General features: G+C 50.9%; 1 protein-coding gene across 1 annotated transcript in view; it reads left to right on the top strand.

The window, feature by feature from the left end:
- The window catches only part of IFT54 (intraflagellar transport 54), a 46,828-nt gene that overhangs the window by 8,473 nt on the left and 20,459 nt on the right, over positions 1–17,896 (top strand). The window contains exons 6-14 of the mRNA XM_081815543.1: positions 987–1,058; positions 2,006–2,081; positions 6,114–6,209; positions 10,969–11,070; positions 13,355–13,375; positions 14,332–14,416; positions 14,875–14,958; positions 17,559–17,682; positions 17,882–17,890. Of these exons, the coding sequence (XP_081671669.1) occupies positions 987–1,058; positions 2,006–2,081; positions 6,114–6,209; positions 10,969–11,070; positions 13,355–13,375; positions 14,332–14,416; positions 14,875–14,958; positions 17,559–17,682; positions 17,882–17,890 (669 nt within the window). The remainder of the gene's footprint in view (positions 1–986; positions 1,059–2,005; positions 2,082–6,113; positions 6,210–10,968; positions 11,071–13,354; positions 13,376–14,331; positions 14,417–14,874; positions 14,959–17,558; positions 17,683–17,881; positions 17,891–17,896) is intronic.

The raw sequence follows: 17,896 nt of genomic DNA, 5'->3' as shown, positions 1-17,896 counted from the left end.
CTCTTATGGTTTGTCTCCCTCTCTGATTTTGTCTTGTTTCATTTTTCCCGCCCTTCCCCTATGATCCTCTGTCTTGTTTCTCAAATTCCTCATATCAGTGAGATCATATGATAATTGTCTTTCTCTGATTGACTTATTTCGCTCAGCATAACACCCTCCAGTTCCATCCATGTCGTTGCAAATGGCAAGATCTCATTCCTTTTGATGGCTGCATAATATTCCATTGTATATATATACCACATCTTCTTTATCCATTCATCTGTCGATGGATATCTTGGCTCTTTCCACAGTTTGGCTATTGTGGACATTGCTGCTATAAACATCGGGGTGCACATACCCCTTCGGATCCCTACATTTGTATCTTTGGGGTAAATACCCAGTAGTGCAATTGCTGGATCGTATGGTAGCTCTATTTTCAACTTTTTGAGGAACCTCCATACTGTTTTCCAGAGTGGCTGCACCAGCTTGCATTCCCACCAACAGTGTAGGAGGGTTCCCCTTTCCTGCACCCTCGGGAGTATTTCCTGAGGGAGAGTCTGAAGCTTTTGCTTGACGAGAACCCTCCATTGGAAAGTGCCCCGCCCCCGCCGGCCCCAGAATGAGCAGGGGCCATGTTTCCATGGTGGCTGGTAGTTTCTCCTGTTCACTCCTTCCCACATTTCCAGATTCCCCATGTTTTACTGGGCGTTTCCAAGAGGTTTGGCCTCGGGTGGGCATCCCACGTGTCCCACTATTCCATAGCTTCCTGGGAGGCGCTGCCCCAACCCCCTGTGCCCCCGGTCTGCCCCACCCGGAATGATCCGGACGGCCCTTTGGGATGAGGGCTGCATGCCAGCCGCAGATACTCAGGCCTGGAGTGGGATGGATGCTCTTAAGGGAAGGGTGATCTTGCTGCTGCTCAGCTAGAAACATCTGGCACCTTGATGTGTTTTTGGATGTAACAGATTTGAATAATTCTAGAATGTGACGATTTTTTCTCTTAACAGTCCTCAAGCTCAGGGGAGGTGTCTAAAAAGCTGCCAGATGGATCTTTGAAAGATTCCAAAGCTGAAACAGAGGTAAACTTTAAAAAATAATTTCAAGGGACATAAACTGTGGCTGTGTTGACGTGGTGACTGCCATGCTGCGGTCTCTTCTAGTCTGTGGAGACCGGCGGCTGGGGACGTGGCGCAGGCTCACGCATGAGTCCCGGCTTCTGTGCTGGGCTCCTGGCTTTCCTCATACAGTTGTTTGACAGGTGTGACGTATGGGGTACAAAGGGATGGGGGAGTCATTTGGGAGAGGGTCTGGTGGAGCTTCAGGTGAGTCTGGGAGAGGATCCAGTCACCAGGCAGACTGGGACAGCTGAGATGCTGGAGGGATCCCTCTGAGCTCTGCTTGGCCTGTGTGGGGCCCCGTGGTGCGTGTCCTGTGGCTGGGGCGCAGCCGAGGCTGGGCCACATCATCTCCTCGTCTCCAGGCCATGGAGGTTAGACTCAGCCCAACTTTCCTAAAGCACTTTGCATTTTAGAGAACGCGTCCAGGCAGCTGCAGGGAAGACGGACCAGGTGCGGTGTGGAGACTGAGAGGCCAGCTAGGAGGGCATTATGGCAGGCTGAGCAAAACCTTATGGCTGGTGTGTGCTCTGTTTAAACATGTGTATGTTTGCACTCAGAATTGTCACAGATGCATGCGAGTAATTAGCATATAGCAAAGGAGATGGAGTTCTCATAAACACATCTGATAAGACGGTGCTTCTCAGTGTGGTTGGCGGATTGCTGGACTTTGGAGAACTTTGCAGAAAGATGGATTTCCGAATTTAGAGTGAAGGAGGTCTGAGTGTCCTCTCTTCACCCTCAGGTCTGGGGTGCTGAGCTGGGCTCAGCTGGTATCCATTCCTCTTTAGGGGATGGTGGTGTTCTGTTTCCTCTTTGTTCTTCCTTGAGCAGAGCTTGACTAGTAAATCTACTCAAGGCATTGCTGCGTCATGCACCAACTAATTCTTTTCCATTCTCTTTTCTTTAAGACTGAGATTTCCACTAGAGCATCCAGGTCGGTGACAACAAAAGCATCAAAACGGCGATCCGAAAATTCCATGGAAGGTACTGCAGATTTATCATACAAGGAGCTGAAAATACGGATATTAATCACAGTATCTGGTAGAAAAAACATCCTGTGGCTAGAAGGCAGATCTGCCGTTGGGGGGGATAAACAGAGACTATGTGAAAAGGATGCAGATATGTCTCTCTCTCTCTCTCACGCACGCACGCACACGCACGCACACGTCTCCGCGTACGTGTGTGAGCCCAAGACACCAGTGGCCGGTAGTAGCACCTCTTTGCTGGAGATCTGTTGCAATCTAAAAGATGCGATCGAATTTTAACTTTCCGGAAACGGTTATCAGTCACCCATGTTTCACTGACTCTTGTCATTTGAAGTGGTGGACTTGAAAGTGATCCCGACTCGGTGGCCAGCAAGAGCATCCTGCTCGTGGGTGACGTTCATGCATTTAAAAAACAGCAGGACCGATCCCCGGGAGCCGTGCTACTGGGAGCTGAGGTTGAAGCGAACAGGCCTGGCCGGGGGTTTGCCCAAGGGTGGCACCGGTTGAGCCCGACCAACCAGCCGGACGGGGGGTCCGTCCAGGGCGGGCAGGTGCTGCTGGGGGCCGGTAGTGTTGCAGGTTTTCAGGTGAAGTGTGAGGTTACTTTGAGTAGTGGTAGTGTCTGAAACATCGTCCTTTTCCTAAATGGTAAGAGTTGGAGCCGCATGGCAGGAGTGCCGCAGTTGGAGTTTCTCATGTGGACGTTACGCTGAGACAGAAAGCCCCACTTCAGAACAGTACGTGAGGCTTTCGCGAGCTTGTCCCTCTGCGGGTGTCTCTGGGGACAGGGATGTTGGCGGGGTCGGCTGCGGGGTGAGCCGACCGTGCCCCCAGCCCTACACCTTTTCCACGGTGTCCAAGGCTTGCTGCTGAGTCTGGGAGGGGAAAAACGAACAGTGCTGTCTCTTTTGAATTGCTAGTGCAATTGTGCATTTTTATGTGTGTGAGTAATTTGTATTGGCTCCTCGGGCTTGTCTGTTCTCTGTGGGATTCCTCACTGCTGTGATGGCTGTTTCAGTGTTGTTCTTAATTGGCACAAGCTCACTGTATGTTAAGGACATCCGCCAGTTTGTCTCCCCCCCCCGCCCCAGTTCATTTCTGTTCATTATGTTAGTTCCTGATTTGCCTGAGTGTTTAATTTTTATGCACTGGAAATGGCCAGTCTTTTTTTTTTTTTTTTTTTGTAGTTTGTCCAGAGATTTGAGAGATGAAGATTTGTGTTTTGTCATGCGTTTTTATATTTAATCTTTTTAGTTATTTCTTATTTTAATTCATGGTGTAAGGTGATGCTCTCCATTTCAGAGTAACTCACGAGGTGTTCCAGAATCATTAATTTTAAGCCCTTTTATGTGCTTACTCTTCCAGATTATTTTAAAACCATTGAGTCAAAGAATCTCCCCATCCACAAACAGAACTAATAAATTTATCAGGATTGGGGCGCCTGGGTGGCTCAGTTGGTTAGGCGACTGCCTTCGGCTCAGGTCATGATCCTGGAGTCCCGGGATCGAGTCCCGCATCGGGCTCCCTGCTCGGCAGGGAGTCTGCTTCTCCCTCTGACCCTCCTCCCTCTCATGCTCTCTGTCTCTCATTCTCACTCTCTTAAATAAATAAATAAATTTATTAAAAATAAATAAATAAATAAATAAATAAATTTATCAGGATTGAGTTGGACTCTAAGTTAAACTTACGCTTTCATTATTTGGGGAAGGTTGGATACTTCTGATTCCAAGTTAGTATGGGAGTCTCCCTATGCATGTGCTGGGCTGTGTCTGTTAGTCACGGGTCACGACAGTTTGTTTTTAGTTTGTTTAGAGATGGCATCTTCTTAGTGATGCCAGTGATGATTGCTGGAGTGTAGAAGTGTCATGGACTGTGGTCACTGCACCGCAAACCTCACCTTGTGTTCAATCTTAGCCCGCAGTTCTTCTGTTGAATTGTGATTTTTTTGTAAGCTGACAGTTGTTACTGTCTTCTTTTCTAGTAACTTGGGGTGTGTGCATCTGAGTTTGCTGGCGAGCTTGCGCCATAGGGCTCCTTTTCTGTGGCCTCTTAGAGAATTACAGAGGTTTGCCGGCTTTCTGAGACTAGCTTTCCCCAGCTGTCGATAAGCTCGTGGACTCTTTCCTTCCCTGCCGGTGAGCTGGGCGTGGACCTCACCGCACATCCTCCCCCAGCACGGCTGGTGCTCCACCCTGACCTTCTGCCTTACTTAAATGGGCCGCATTTGGGCGAACGTCCAGCATTCAGAAGGTGTAGGAGGCACAGGACCTCCATGTTCTGCCCGAGGGGAGAAGCCTTGCATTTACTAGAGTGTGGGGTATCATGTTTGTTAAACATATTTAGAATCTTAAAGCTATTGTAGAATCTCTATAGAATCCAAAAAAGTTTCTTCATAAGAATATGATACTTTTGGCTTATTATTAGGTAGCACATTATAGCAGAATAATGTACTATGAGTGGGTATACTATGCAGAATTACAAATTAAGCTTAATACAAACTTTAATTATGCAATTTCATATCAGGAAGAAGGGACTCTAGAACGAGTGAAAATAGTCTTTCCCCTGAAAAAGAACGTAACTCTTCCTACAGTAAAGCTAAGAAGGAGCATGCCATGAAACAGCTCGGTGAGGCGATGCAAGCCCCAGTGGAGGCTGCGAATGTCGGGGAGTCGGAACCTTTGCTTCCCTTTGACCACCGAGCTGGTGGAGCCCTGTGGGTGGAGCCCTGCTGGACACGGGGCCTGGGCCCAGAGCGGAGCAGGGGCAGAAGGGCACGTAAGCCCTGCCCGCTGAGCTCTGGGGCCACCCCAGCCACCTGCCCATTTCCTCCAAGTCAGTCACGGGCTGGGATTGTCCCCTTGAGTCTTCCTTTATTTGTTCTGCAGATATTTATGGCGTACCCGCCCTTCTGGGGCACATAATGTGGAGGGACAAGTCAGATAATCAGGAGACCACAGGGTGTACACTTTCATGTTAGCGATGAGTCTTCTGATGGAAAACGTAGCCGAGAGGGGTGGGCATGTAGGGGTGGGTGCACAGGCAGAGAGGCTCTGAGGAGGGGACGTCTGGACAGGGAGTTGACTCAGGTGAAGGAGGACATGCAGGTGTCCAGGAATGGGCAGAGGCCCTGAGCTGGGGACAGGCTTGCCTGTTTGAGTGGCAGGAGGCCCAGCAGTGAGGCTGGGCGGGGTGGGGGTGGGGGGGGGACACGACACGAAGAGATAGAAGAGGCTGCATGAATAGGCAGGCCCGAGGTGTTGGGCCACGGAGGCCGAGAGTTTTGTAGTGAGTGTGAGCAGAAGTCCTTGGAGGACAGTAAGCAGGACAGAGGCGTGATTTGACAGGTGTTAGAATCATCCCCTGTTCAGAGTGGAGAGAGGCAAGTACAGAGGCTGGACAGCAGTTCGTGTCCAGGTGAGACTGACGGCCGGGACCCGAGTGTCACTGGTTGAGGACGTGTTTGATGGAAGGGATGACAGAGTGGCTGGGTGACTGGGTGGCCCTTGTTAGGAGAGGGCACAGCGAAAAGATCCGTGGAGGGGTCTGGGCAGCCACGTGGTGCTGTTGCTGGAGTGCAAAGGCTTTGGGAAAAGCCAGTTGCTGGGATGGGGGACAACGCCACGCATTCTGTTTCCCACAGGTGGGATTTGAGGTGCCTGCAGTGCAGCCCAGTAGTGTGTCAGGACAAGAGCGGAGCCATTTGGGGAGGGAGTTGGGGCGACTGAAGGTGAAATCAAAGAAGTTGGGGTTTTTTACATGGTGGTCTTTCCTGCCGTCATATGAAGATCCATGTGAAATTAGTGTAGGGGAGTGTGGAGATAAAGATGGTGAACCCCAGAGCCGGCCAGGACCCACGGCGTCCTGCTCGGAGAGCACTGGGAGGGAGGAGTGGCGGTGGGGGGACCTCCTGTGACCCCGGAGGGGACGAGGTAGTGTGAGTCTGGTGTAAACCCCTGTTTGTCCCGACCAGAGCACCCGCATATAAAAACTTCTACAATGTTTTAATCTGTCGTTAACCATTTTACGTTAGGAAGAAAGGAAGATACTATTTCAGCTAAAATGTTAGATCCCGTAGTGTCTGGATTAAATCATGAAGCAGATCAGGAAACTGCCACTTCAGAAATCGGTAAGAAAAAGGTATTCTTTAGTTTACATTCCTCACCACCTTGATATGAAATATTTACCTCTCAGCATAGTTACATATTTTATTCTTCTAACCAAGAGAAAGTGAATATCAGAAATCACTTATATGCCACTTGCTTTAACTTCCTGAATTATATGATAAAGAATATTAACTCAGTTTTAGTTAACTTTTACATGCTTTTCTATATGTAACTTACTTTTGCATCTAGATCAAGATGCTTTCTTTATCTTGCTGTTGGAATTTTACAAAATGATGTGGGTGGTCAGAAATGGTCGTTCAGCTCTCCCATCCTGCTTTGCTGTGTTGTGTTGAGAAAATGCCCCATAATAAAGATTTTAAGGTGCTTGCCAGGGCGCACTGGGGAGGTTGTTCCCTGGGGCTTTGCCCTCTTCTGTTGCGGTGTGCGCATGCATCCTTGCCTGCTGGGGTGGAGCAATGAGACCTGTGAATTGGGAATTTCAATGGGGTAATCCTGGGTGAAGATCAGTATTTGCTGTCTGTGATGTTAAACTAAATTCTTCAGAAATATTAAAAATCTTGAGTGACATTTAGGGGAAAATATAGTGTAAATCTTCGCTCCAGGAAAAGACAAAAATTTGTCTAGTCTAGGCTGAACTTGTATCGCTTTGATTTTTGAAAATTCTGCGCCTGTAGCTAGAATAATGGTAAGTGCGTCTTTGAATGCGAGCGAGCGCTTTGCCTTTAAGAAGTTGAGCTCGAGAGCAGGTGTGTTTGCAGGCAGCTGCTGCATCCTTGGCTCAGCAGGGGCGCAGCGTAAAAGGGGTCCTCTTAGAAGGCGGTCTTGACTGATCTTACTCCAAGCAGGTCCGCCTTCCGTGGTTTATCTAGTTCCTCAGCGGTGTGGGGTGACCGACTGGGAGGTGCTGAAGGGGAGCGGGATGGGTTCTCCCTGAGGAAGCCTCACCGCGGGCTCGCAGGGTGCGGTTTACCTGCATCCTGTGAGAGTGTACGTGTTCCCTCCCTGCGGGAGTCTCTCCCGGCTGTGGGCCGGTCCAGCCTGGTCGGAGCAGGGAAGCACCGGGCAGTCCCTGTGCGGTAGGAGAGGGCCTGGGTGGTGGTGCCCCTGTGGGCAGATCTGCCTTATCCCAGACCAGCGGGAAGATCCGTTCCTCCCGTTGCCCGCCTCTTGGCCTTGAGCTAGCTTCATGGGTACGTTCTCTGAGCCACAGTGACCTCGTGGTAGGTGGGTCTAGAAACACCTGCCTCGAGACTCCGGGAGATGTCTCCATACAGTGGCTGGTGTGTCCCAGGTGTGCCCACGGATCTGCTTTGTAGATCCCACTTTAGTGACCACGAGCCCTACGTCAGGTGAGGCGTGTCATGCTGAGATGGTATCATGGATTTAAAATAAAGTGCACTGGTTATTCAGACATGTATCCTCACTTTGTAGACACTAGGTACACCTCCGTGTCCAGGGAGCGGGAGCCCTGCAACACCCGTGGTTCCCGGTGGAGAGCTTGGCGGACATTCGAGCGGAGCCTGGCGCCACCTAGTGGCCAGAGAGGGGTCCTGCACCCCGGCCCCGGCTGGTCCTGGGACCCCTGGCGCCCCCTCCCCTCCCCCGCCCCTGTCTTCACTGTGCTGCCAGCCATTTGATTTCTGGGATTCGGGGTTTGTCAGCGGTTGTCACAGCTGCTGATTTTCTCGTCGAGTGTGATTTCCAGATGCAGGGCCTGGGTCGGTCAGGGAGCCTTTCCTCACACTTGCCCTTCACCTTGAGCTTGTAAGCCCCGCCCCCGCTGGGCCTGCAGACCTGGGCCAGCCTGCGCCTGATGGCGGCCGTGCGCTTTGTCTTTCAGGGATGCTGGAGAGCTCAGCAAGGAAATTACCCACTGCTTTCTCAGACACGAACCATTTCTTCCCTGCCCCCTCGGAATGCCCGCTGTGTGATGAGCCTCGTTCTCTTTACAGTCGTTTGACGGTCCGGGTTCTCCTGGAACCCTGTGCCTCCATGTGTCTTCACCTTGCTTGGGTCCCGTCACTCATGTCTGTTTTATCGTGTAAAGTTTTTTATTACGAAAAATGCAGAGAAGTAGGAAGAGTGATGAGCACCCTTCGACCTCTCACACAGATTCAGTGGTTCTAATGTCTCGTCATATGTGCTTCATCTAGAGCCATGTATTTTTATGAATGATTTCAAAGTGTATCAAAACACCCTAACACTTTAAATACTTCAGCCTGCAGCTCAAAAAACAAAAAAGACCTGCTCAGACACAGCCACAACATTATTGTTGTCTCTAGCAGGATGACTGTTCCCCAATAGTACCGAAATCTTAGTGACTCAAAAGTGTTATTTTTCAAAAAAAAAAAACAGGATTCCATTAAGATGAACACACTGTATATTTTTTATTCTATTTGTCTTTTTAAATGACTCGAATCTCAACAGCCCCCCCACCCTCTGTGCGCCCCCACCTTGCCCTTTTAGTCTCGCACACTGGCTTTGGAAGAGATGAGGTTGCTTGTCTTGTAGAATGTTCCACTCTCTGGACACGTCCATTTCCTTGTGATGTCGCTTCACTTATGACATTGCTCTCCCCCCCCGCTTCTCCCCATGTTTCTGTTTGATCTAAAGTCCTCATTAGATTTGGGTTGGAACATCTGGCTTCGCTCTGACCCCTACATAGGCAACACTGTGCCTTTATCTTGTGTCCTATCTGGATACACTAGTGTTTCTGCGTCCCATAACAGGGTGCTGGGACTGATCGCTGGGCCAGGTGGAGCCCCTCACTTTAAGGCCTGGTTATTTGTTCGCATTTACACTTGGATGTAGTTAGCAGCTCTGTGCTGCTAAAATTTGCACAGCTCACGGGCACAGTGGGAAGCTGCTTGGGGCTGTGTTGTGGGCTGTACCTGGTGAGTCTCAGGGATGGTAACTGACAGATGGGCGCTTGGCCAGGCACAGCGCTCCCTGCTTTGTGAAGCACAGGATCTCTTTACGAGAGCACCGTAAGCTGGGGCAAACTGGCTCGGAAGAGGCGAGGAGCCTGCTCAAGGTGCAGCCTTGGGGCACTGGAACTTAGGAAATCAGGACGCCAAGGCCCACATCCTTACCTGCCAGGTTCATTCATTACTGATAATTCAGACAACAGATTTTTTTGCCAGTTCATAATAATTTTTATATTTTATGGGTGTATTATTTATTTTCTTTAAAGCTGTTATTTGGCAGACTGGTTAGTCTGTCCTCTATGATTAAGAATTGATTGTATATTATTAAAGTTATTATTATAGTATGTATTATTACTAGTATTATTGGTTGTAGCTTGTTTTTCTGTTGTGTTTGTGTATCAGAGTTTTAGTAAAGTTTAAAAATATTAGGAAAGATGTTACAACAACCATCATAGGCCTCTCAAAAAAAAAAAAAAAGAATGCCACTAGACATTTGAAGAGAGGAAATGGGGCAGAGTGTCATCAGTCCCCTCCAGCTCTGGACAGAAGTTGTTGCATTTGGAAGTTACTTATTGCGCTGGTAGGTTTTGAACAGTGTAGGAAAATTTTGACATTTTCAAATAAAATGTAACAATCTGAAATTCTTGCATGTTTTCTTTAAAAATAGATAATCTACAATTGCCAAGCTTATTTTATTTTTACATTTGTTTTAGTATTTCATATTGATTCTTTGGCTACCTTAGATATCATAAATAATTACTTGAATCGGGCTGTTTAAATTATCATTTTTATAGATTGAAAAAAATTTCCTGGGGCGCCTGGGTGGCTCAGTCGTTAGCGTCTGCCTTTGGCTCAGGTCATGATCCCAGGGTCCTGGGATTGAGCCCCACGTCGGGCTCTCTGCTCTGTGGGGAACCTGCTTCTCCCTCTCCCACTGCCCCTGCTTATGTTCCCTCTCTCGCTGTGTCTCTCTCTGTCAAATAAATAAATAAAATCTTTAAAAAAAAAAAAAAAAATTCCTTAGAAAATTATGTCATCTACTGTATGAAGTTCTGTTACATAAATTCAGTTCTTTGATGGCTAATGATAGGTTGATTCTGATATAAACTTTATTTGAATACTTTTGAGAAATTATAAGATTGTATTTCAGGAAAGGGAATATTTTTCTAACTTTATTTTTGTCTCCTGGTTTCATTTTAGAGTGGGGGTCCTTTAGTGATGGGTTAGTTTTCTACCCTGAGTCCTACCACATTAAAAATCTTTTCCTTCAGCACCTCCCTGCCCCTCCTTTATTTTTAATATAAAAAATGTTTTATTTCTTGGGTATTTGATATTTTTTCTATTTTTATAGACATTGGCCCATTAGTCAGTAGTTTCATGAGGGTTCGGGAGCTTTGAATATGTCTAGGATTGTGGACTATGCCAGAGATAGTTCTTTTTCCTCTTGCTTTGCTGCAATTGTCACCCATCTGCAGCTTCTCAGCTGGGTCTGGCTGCAGTGGGGAGGTGGGTGGAGACAGGTAGTGTCAGGAAGGTTCTGGAAATGGTGCAGGGGCCAGTTTGCCTTGGCTGTGGGGACCCCATCCTCCTCCTGGGCTGAGTGAGCATGGGGCCTTCTCATATTCCGGGCACCCCTTCCCTCTCCTGATCCCACAGCCGCAGCTGGGAGGAACATTCTTGGTGTGAGTTCTCAAAAGCTGCCTTTGGCCAGTGTTCTGTAAGCTCACAGTGTGGGAGAGCGTGGATGAGCGTGTGTGCTCCCTGTTAATGAAGCCATAGAGGACCAGCCTGCCGTGCACATCGTAATGACTCATTTTAAACTGTTTTCTGTCAGGAACAAAAGAAGCTAATACTAACTCAGCTAGTGTTTCAGATGATAATTCAGCTAGTCTGTGGCGTGAGAACGTCGAGGCAGAACCAGCAGTGAAGCAGAAAGGTAAGAAGGACACCCTCTCTTCACTCCTTTCCTGGTGAGGGAGCCTGAGCCGCTCCACACGCACATGGGGGCACCTCTCTCCCCAGAGGGCGGCGGCCAGAGCCGCGGGGTCCCTTCGGCTCTCTGACGCACACGGGGTCCAGTCCCTGGTTCTTCACGCCAGCAGGACCGGATGTGGTGAAGGACCCCTTTTGCCCTTTTGCATCAGCTAGGGTAGGGCACGCTGTCCTCGTTGGCGGCACTGGCGTCTCCCGGGTCCCCAGCGCTCTTTCGGAGATAACGTGCGCAGCCCAGGTGGCGTCGGGAGGCCCGGAAACCAGCTTCAGAGTCAGTGCTGGGGAGTCCCACGGGCCGAGCCGCACACCACTCAGACTTCACCCAGATTTCATGTTCAAAGAGGACTTCGAAGCAGCTTGAAACACCGTCCTGACCCGGTATTTCTGTCTGTCGTGTTTTCTGGGTGTCTGAAGTTGTGCGTCGGTGAGATTCTGCTTTTGGCCTAAGATTCTCAGCACGTGCGCTGCAGCGAAGCACACGTTCGGCGTTTGTCGGGGCCTGGAGCTCCTCGCAGGCTTGGCGGGGCGCTGGCGCCCCAGAGCCCCGCTCGTGGGGAGGGCTGGTGCCTGTCAGTGTGGTGCACCGAGATGCGTGCCGACGGCCTGCCGTGTGCAGTGGTGCCCCGCTGAGCAGAGCCAGCCTGGAGGACTCAGCCCCCGGGTGGGGTTGGACGGAGCCTTCGGGCGGGGGGCCGAGCAAGGGGGCCAGCCCTGCGGGAGGCCCATGCTGCTGTGGGTGTGAGCGGCTCAGTCACGTGTGGGTCACGTCAGTTTGGGAGGCTTAGTGAGCGGGCCAGGAGAGAGCGGCCTGGGCTGGAATGGGCGGTCGGGGGACGGGCAGGTTCCAGGGTGCTTCAGGCAAGGTCTGCACCAGAGATGGCATGTGAGTGGCCAGGGGTCTGGTCGCCAGGGCGAGGGAAAGAGGCTGAGCTGGTGACGGGTCCAGAGGAGACCTGAGTGTCTGTGAGGCAGGAGCCCCCGCCGAGGGGTGGGAGACGCCATCTGCGAAGGGGGGGGCCTGCTGAGTGCACTGTCCATCTGGGTGTCGGCCTTGAGATCCAGCAGCTGCACACGAACCCGCAGTCTGTCCCCAACACTGATGCTGTGAGACTGGAGGAGGGCCCAGGGGTCTGGAATCCAGGGCCCCAGGCTGCACAGCGGCTGCCACACGCTGGGCTCTGCCAAGTGCACTCCGGGTGGCATGGCGTCAAGGAGAGGCTCTGCTGCCCAGGGTCGGGCCCAAGCCCCCACTGCTGTCACCCCATCCTTCTAGTGGCGCTGTCTGGAAACATGATTTCCAGGCCCCTCCTAACCCACAGTTCGTTGGGCTCTGTGGGAGCGGGGCCTGTCCTCTGCTCTGTGCAGTGTGACCCGTGGGAGGTTCCTGTGTTCCGTACACATAGGTCCTGTAGGGCCCCCCGCTTCCCCTTGCCCAGAAGGGCCAGAGTTCTGAAGTCTGCCCCAGCAGACAGACTGAGGTGTCTGAGGAGCGCCGTGTGTCCTCAGGGTAACCCGGGCCCAGTCCTCGTGCGTGTGAAGGGTCCCTGTGTGGAGGTGGGGCTGTGGTTTATGGGGGGCTGCACGGCAGCTCCCGGGGGTCCTTGGCTCCGACTTGGACCGTGCTGTTTTGTCGCTTCTGCAGATGTGGTCCTGTGTCTCAGGTGTGTCGGGCAGAGAGTATCTTCTGTGACCTCGAGTCTCCCCTCCCTACAGTGCTCCCGCTCATTTCCTGGGGGCCACATAGGTCCCATTTGTCCCTAAAACGCAGCACTGGAAGGAGGAGGTAGGCCCATGGGGAGCTGGAGAAATGTCCTCGTTCAGGAGCTGATGGAAGAGCCGTTGCTGACGAGCTAGGGAGGGAGGGCCCTGGTTGCTGTGACCCCGTCACGAAAAGGGCGTCACACCTTCTCGTCCCTCACGCTCCCTGGCTTATCCGCTATTGCCTCATCTTGAATCTCTCTCATTTATGTCTGTGACCTGCTTTCTTCGTACTCCTGTTGCCTCTTTTCATTAATAGCATTTTAGAATTCAAAGTGCACTTTGTTCTTTGTCTTTCGATCTTTGAAAATAAAGTGATGGCAGTGGGACCCTAGGAAAGGCTCTGTGTTCCCTGACGGGTGTCCCGTTACTTAGTGTTTGTCCCTAGTCCTGCTACTTAATACACTGAGCTTTACCAACACAGAAGTCGGTCTTCCGATGTCCTTTTTCTTCTTTTCTTTTTTTTGCAGGCGGCTCCCCGAGTGATGCAGGTGAGGAACGGCCTGAACTGCGTGTGTTTGGTATAAATTGTGTGCATGTGCGTGTAGACACTCACATGTACTGTCAGATTTGTTTTACACTGTGAGTTAGTGAAGGTAATTGAAGGAAACGTAACTCTACCACTGTAAGATTTAATTTATATATCTTATGTTCCGGAAGAATGTATTACGGTTCTTTCCAGAATAAAAAGTATATTTCTAAATTCAAAGTCTGATTTTTCTAAATTACAAAGTCTGATTTCTAAAACACAAAGCCCTTTTACTTAAAATGCAGGAATAAATTTAATTGCCTTAATAGTTAGGGGTTGTTACTTACTGATTAAATCTTTTTATTAAAATGAAGAAAGCTTTATTCAGATTATAAAAACAATTGGATATATACCCAAAGTAGAAAGTTTTTTAAATGCAGAAAAATATCAAGAAGGAAATGAAAAACACTGTTTCTAACCTAAATGAATGTCCTTCTAGAACGCCCATTGTGTGTGTGTGTGTGTTATTAGATACGTTACTGTCCTCAGTTATGTGTTAGGACGGTGACACTGTTTTATGCAAAGGGTCTGGCGAGTGACTGCCATAGTCTGCTGGCGTGACCCCCCCACCGTCACTAACACAAGTGGTGGTTGGTGAGCATCTTGACACACAGGATCACACGCGTCCATCCCTCTCGGGTTGTATTTCCTTTATGTTAAATTGCTTGACTGGATCAGCCTACCTCTTGAATTCTGTTTCTTAAGAAATTGAACCAGTTTGTATTTCCAGGGTTTGAGTGCACCCATCTCCCCAGATCTTACCGAATCTAGATAAGAAATGTGTTTTATCTTCATGAAAATGATAGATGAATAAAGCTCATTTATATTTGCGATTATTTAATTGCTGTCTTTCCAAATACTTATTACCTGTTTGTGTTTCTTCCTTTGTGAATTGCTCACTGGATTGTCATGGTTCAGAAGGAGAAGTGGGACCTTCTGGCCCAGAGAAGCCCGAGGTGTCTGAGAGTTCTGAGCTGCCGAGTGAGCTTCCGGCCAACATCAGGTCCGTGGGCTCCTGTCCAATGCCCAGGCCGCTGCCTGCTTCTCTCTGCACCTTCTGCAGTTTGTTTAGTGCTTGAGCTCAGTTATGAGGAAATACTTGTACAAAGAAAGCAGAAACCATTTATTTAATTTTCTTATACTGGGTATAAGTTAATACACGTAGGACATTTTAAAGGTTTAGGGAAATTCATAATTATGGTAAATTATGTTTTGATTACTGAGAGTTACATGATTCCTTTTTGAGCCTTAAAATTAATGAAAACATAAGATTAAGAGACGGATACTTTTAAACCTGTCAGATTAATGGAATGTTCTTAACATTCTGCAGACTGTGTCCCGACTAGCATGTTGATGGTGGGAAATTAGCAGTAACATTGACCTGGGTTTTCTGTCGTGCACTTTTAATAAATGTGCAAGTGTGTCATATCCCCTTTTTGGTTTTCCCATGTTTGGGTTTAGACGAATACCTCGGCCTGGGAGTGCGAGACCAGCACCTCCCCGGGTGAAGCACCAAGACAGTGTGGAGGCCCTGACGCCAGACAGGTGAGGCCTCCTTTGGGAGCTGTGCTGGGGGTGGGGTGCAGGGGCAGGGGCAGGGGCAGGGCCGCTGCCAGCTGAGAAGGAGAGGAAAGCCGGGTCAGGCCCTGACTTCAGGCCACACGCCGACCACACACTTCAGTTAGCTGAAGAGAAAACGTGCTTTACAGCACATGGGGAAATTATTCTTCGAGAGAAGGTGGGGGTGGATTTTCTGAGCATAAAAAGCGATGAGGGAAAATTAGGAAAAAAAGATTTCAAGGTTTAATTGTACAAAAATGTAAAACAAAAGGTCAGAAAGTCCTAAACGATATAAAAGCAAGCCACAGACAGGGTTCTCTAAGTGTTACAAATATCCCTGCGGATGTAGTGTGATCTTTAGAGGAAAATACAGATAATCAAAACCAAAAAATAGGAAAATAAAGCGGGCTGGACCAGAGTGGTTTGTGATAGAGCAGAGACAGGAATTGGAGACAGGTGTGGCCTTGTTGTCAGGGACGTGAAGGAAGGACACCGTAGGTGGCGGGAGGGATGGTGTCGGGAATGTGACTCGCTCCTGTTTTTGCGATGAGGAGACTGGTGACGGGACCGATCCAGTGGAGACGGGGGATTGGTGCTGTAGGGGCCGCAGGGTGGGAGGGTCGTTGGAACAGTGTCCCCGAGTGGTGAGGGGACGCAGACGGACTGGCTTTGGAGAAGATGGTGGAGACTTGGCGTGTGGGTGAGTTCTGGAAGCTGAGTGCCCCCTGGAGCCCCACTTGTCTTGTGAGCCCAGAGCGAGTGTGGCCGGGGAGGCCTGGAGCTGCGCTCCCGGAGAGTGGGCATCTGCCTGGGCTGGAGCAGAGGGTCCTCCTCTGGGGTCGTGTCCCCCCCGCCCCCAGCCTCCTGTGGGGCTGTGTCTGGAGGCCCTGTGTAGCATCAGGCCCGGGAGGGTCTCGGGGGAAGGTTCTTGGCGTCTAGCTAGGGAGTGGGGCAGGGATGCTGCCAGGGATCCCCAGCGGACAGGCAGCCCCACCGAGCGGCCCGCAGGCCCCGAGGTCTGTGGTGCGGCGTGCGGAAGCAGGATGCTAGGCCGCCTCCGGGTGCACGTGGGGTGAAGTGACGGGAGTCAGTGTTGCTGTGGACTCTGATCTGCAGCTGTGGGCAGCTGCTGGGTGCAGACACTGGGCAGGCACAGAGATGGAAATGCGGGCAGTGGTGGTCCGAGAGTGGGGTGCTCCGATTTGAGATTGGGGCCTGCTGCCGGTGGCAGCGCCCAAGGGTGACCCTGGGTGTGTGGCTGTGATGGAAGCAGGATGGTGGCAGGAAGGCTTGGGGATCCTAGAGCCAGGCTTTGGGAAGGACCACTTCTCACCTAGATCAGGGGCAGTGTTGGCAGCCGGGAGTGCAGGGGGATGCCTGGTGGCTGGCAGGGGGTGGCAGTAACAATGGGGTTGAGGGCCAAGAGAGGCTGGTGGTGTGGCTTCAGAGTTGGCAGACGTTAGAGGGAATAATCTGGAAGACACAGTAAGCACAAGGAGAACGCTGGCCCTCCCTCTGGGCCTGGCCACGGGAGGGTGCTGCTTGAGGCAGGGGAGAATGGAGAGGGCTTGCTGATGAGGGATGGTGGTGGGAGGGGCTCGAGGGGCGCAGGGCTTGGGAGAGGTACGGGGTGCAGTGAGGCTGGCCCTGGTGGAGGCAGGACGTTGCTCGTGAGGATTGAAGGGCCCGGCAGAGGAGCTGAGGGTGTTTGGGACAAATGTGCACTGTTTTGAGAGCTCATACGCAAGTGCACAGTTTTCCTCCTGACCTTCTGTATTGTCCTGAAGCAAGGGAAAGGGTGTGCGTGTGTGTGTGCACGTGTGGCCTGTGTGCTAGAGCGATCGTAGGGCAGGGGAGTTAAGGGCACTTGGTAAAGCGTGGTTATGCTAAGCTGGTAGGAAAGAAGTGAAGGCAGGTGGGGCTGATGGGAGCTGGTGGGTGTTTGGGTCTGGAGCCTTGTGACCCAGGCACAGTGTGGTGGGCGTGAGGGCCTGATAAGCAGAGGGCAGCTGACAGTGGCCTGCAGTGGGGTGACAGTAGGTGGGGCAGTTCCAGCGGGTGGCCACAGGAGGTCCCCTTGGATGGAGGTAGTCACCTGGGAGGACAGGGCCAGGCCTGGTGGCCAGGCAGTTGGGTGTTGGACTGGCGCAGAGCGATGGTAGGACTTGGTGGAGAGGAGGTGCTGGGCAGGGATTGGCAGCCAGGAGGAGGCCGCTGTGTTGGAGCAGGGCTCTGGGGCCACATCGCCACCCCTGCCCTGATGTTAGCGATGTGGAAGAATAGGGCCCTCCAGGTGAGGGGCTGCAGGTGGAGGGCTGGTGTCCAGAGAGTGCAGCCAGGGGAGGAGTGAGGCTCCAAGGGCCCTTGTGAGGTCTGGGCGTGGGGTGGGGGCTGGGTGTGGTGGAGAGAGGCCACCGGGGGCAGGGGCCAGGCCTGGGTCTTCACTCAGCTTCCGCCTGTATTTTGTGACGTTCTAGAGGTAGGTGGTGGTTAAACTCCTCCCATGGAGCCTGGGATGCAGGGGATTGATGCAGACATGCGACCAGCAGCCCTTCTCTTGTAACCCAATTTCTTTTTCTTCTTAGGACAGGGAGTGGTAAACTCGTTGCCAGTGTGATTGTAGATGCGCAGAACTCTGACAATGAGGAAGACGGTCAGTTTGTGGTGGAGGCTGCCCCCCAGCTTCCTGAGATGTCAGAACTGGAAATGGTGAGCTAACAGAAGCTTCGGTTTCTGTCATTGCCCTTGGACGGCCCTGGAACTCCTACTCCAGCATTTAGGTGCACGTAGACAAAACGTCTGATTGTTCAGTCAGATTTCTGCCTTCTTTAATTTTGTCATTGCTTTGAGGAGATCCATGGAAGCAGCATATCGAGAATCAGCTTTTTCCTCCTTGCTTCCTGCCCAGGTCCCTGTAGTAGAC

The sequence above is a fragment of the Leptonychotes weddellii genome, chromosome 3, assembly GCF_054177405.1.
Source record: "Leptonychotes weddellii isolate Sample4059 chromosome 3, ASM5417740v2, whole genome shotgun sequence".
NCBI classification, from domain to species: Eukaryota; Metazoa; Chordata; class Mammalia; order Carnivora; family Phocidae; genus Leptonychotes; species Leptonychotes weddellii.
Note: the sequence above shows the minus strand (reverse complement) of the source record. Positions and strands in the feature narration are given on the sequence as shown.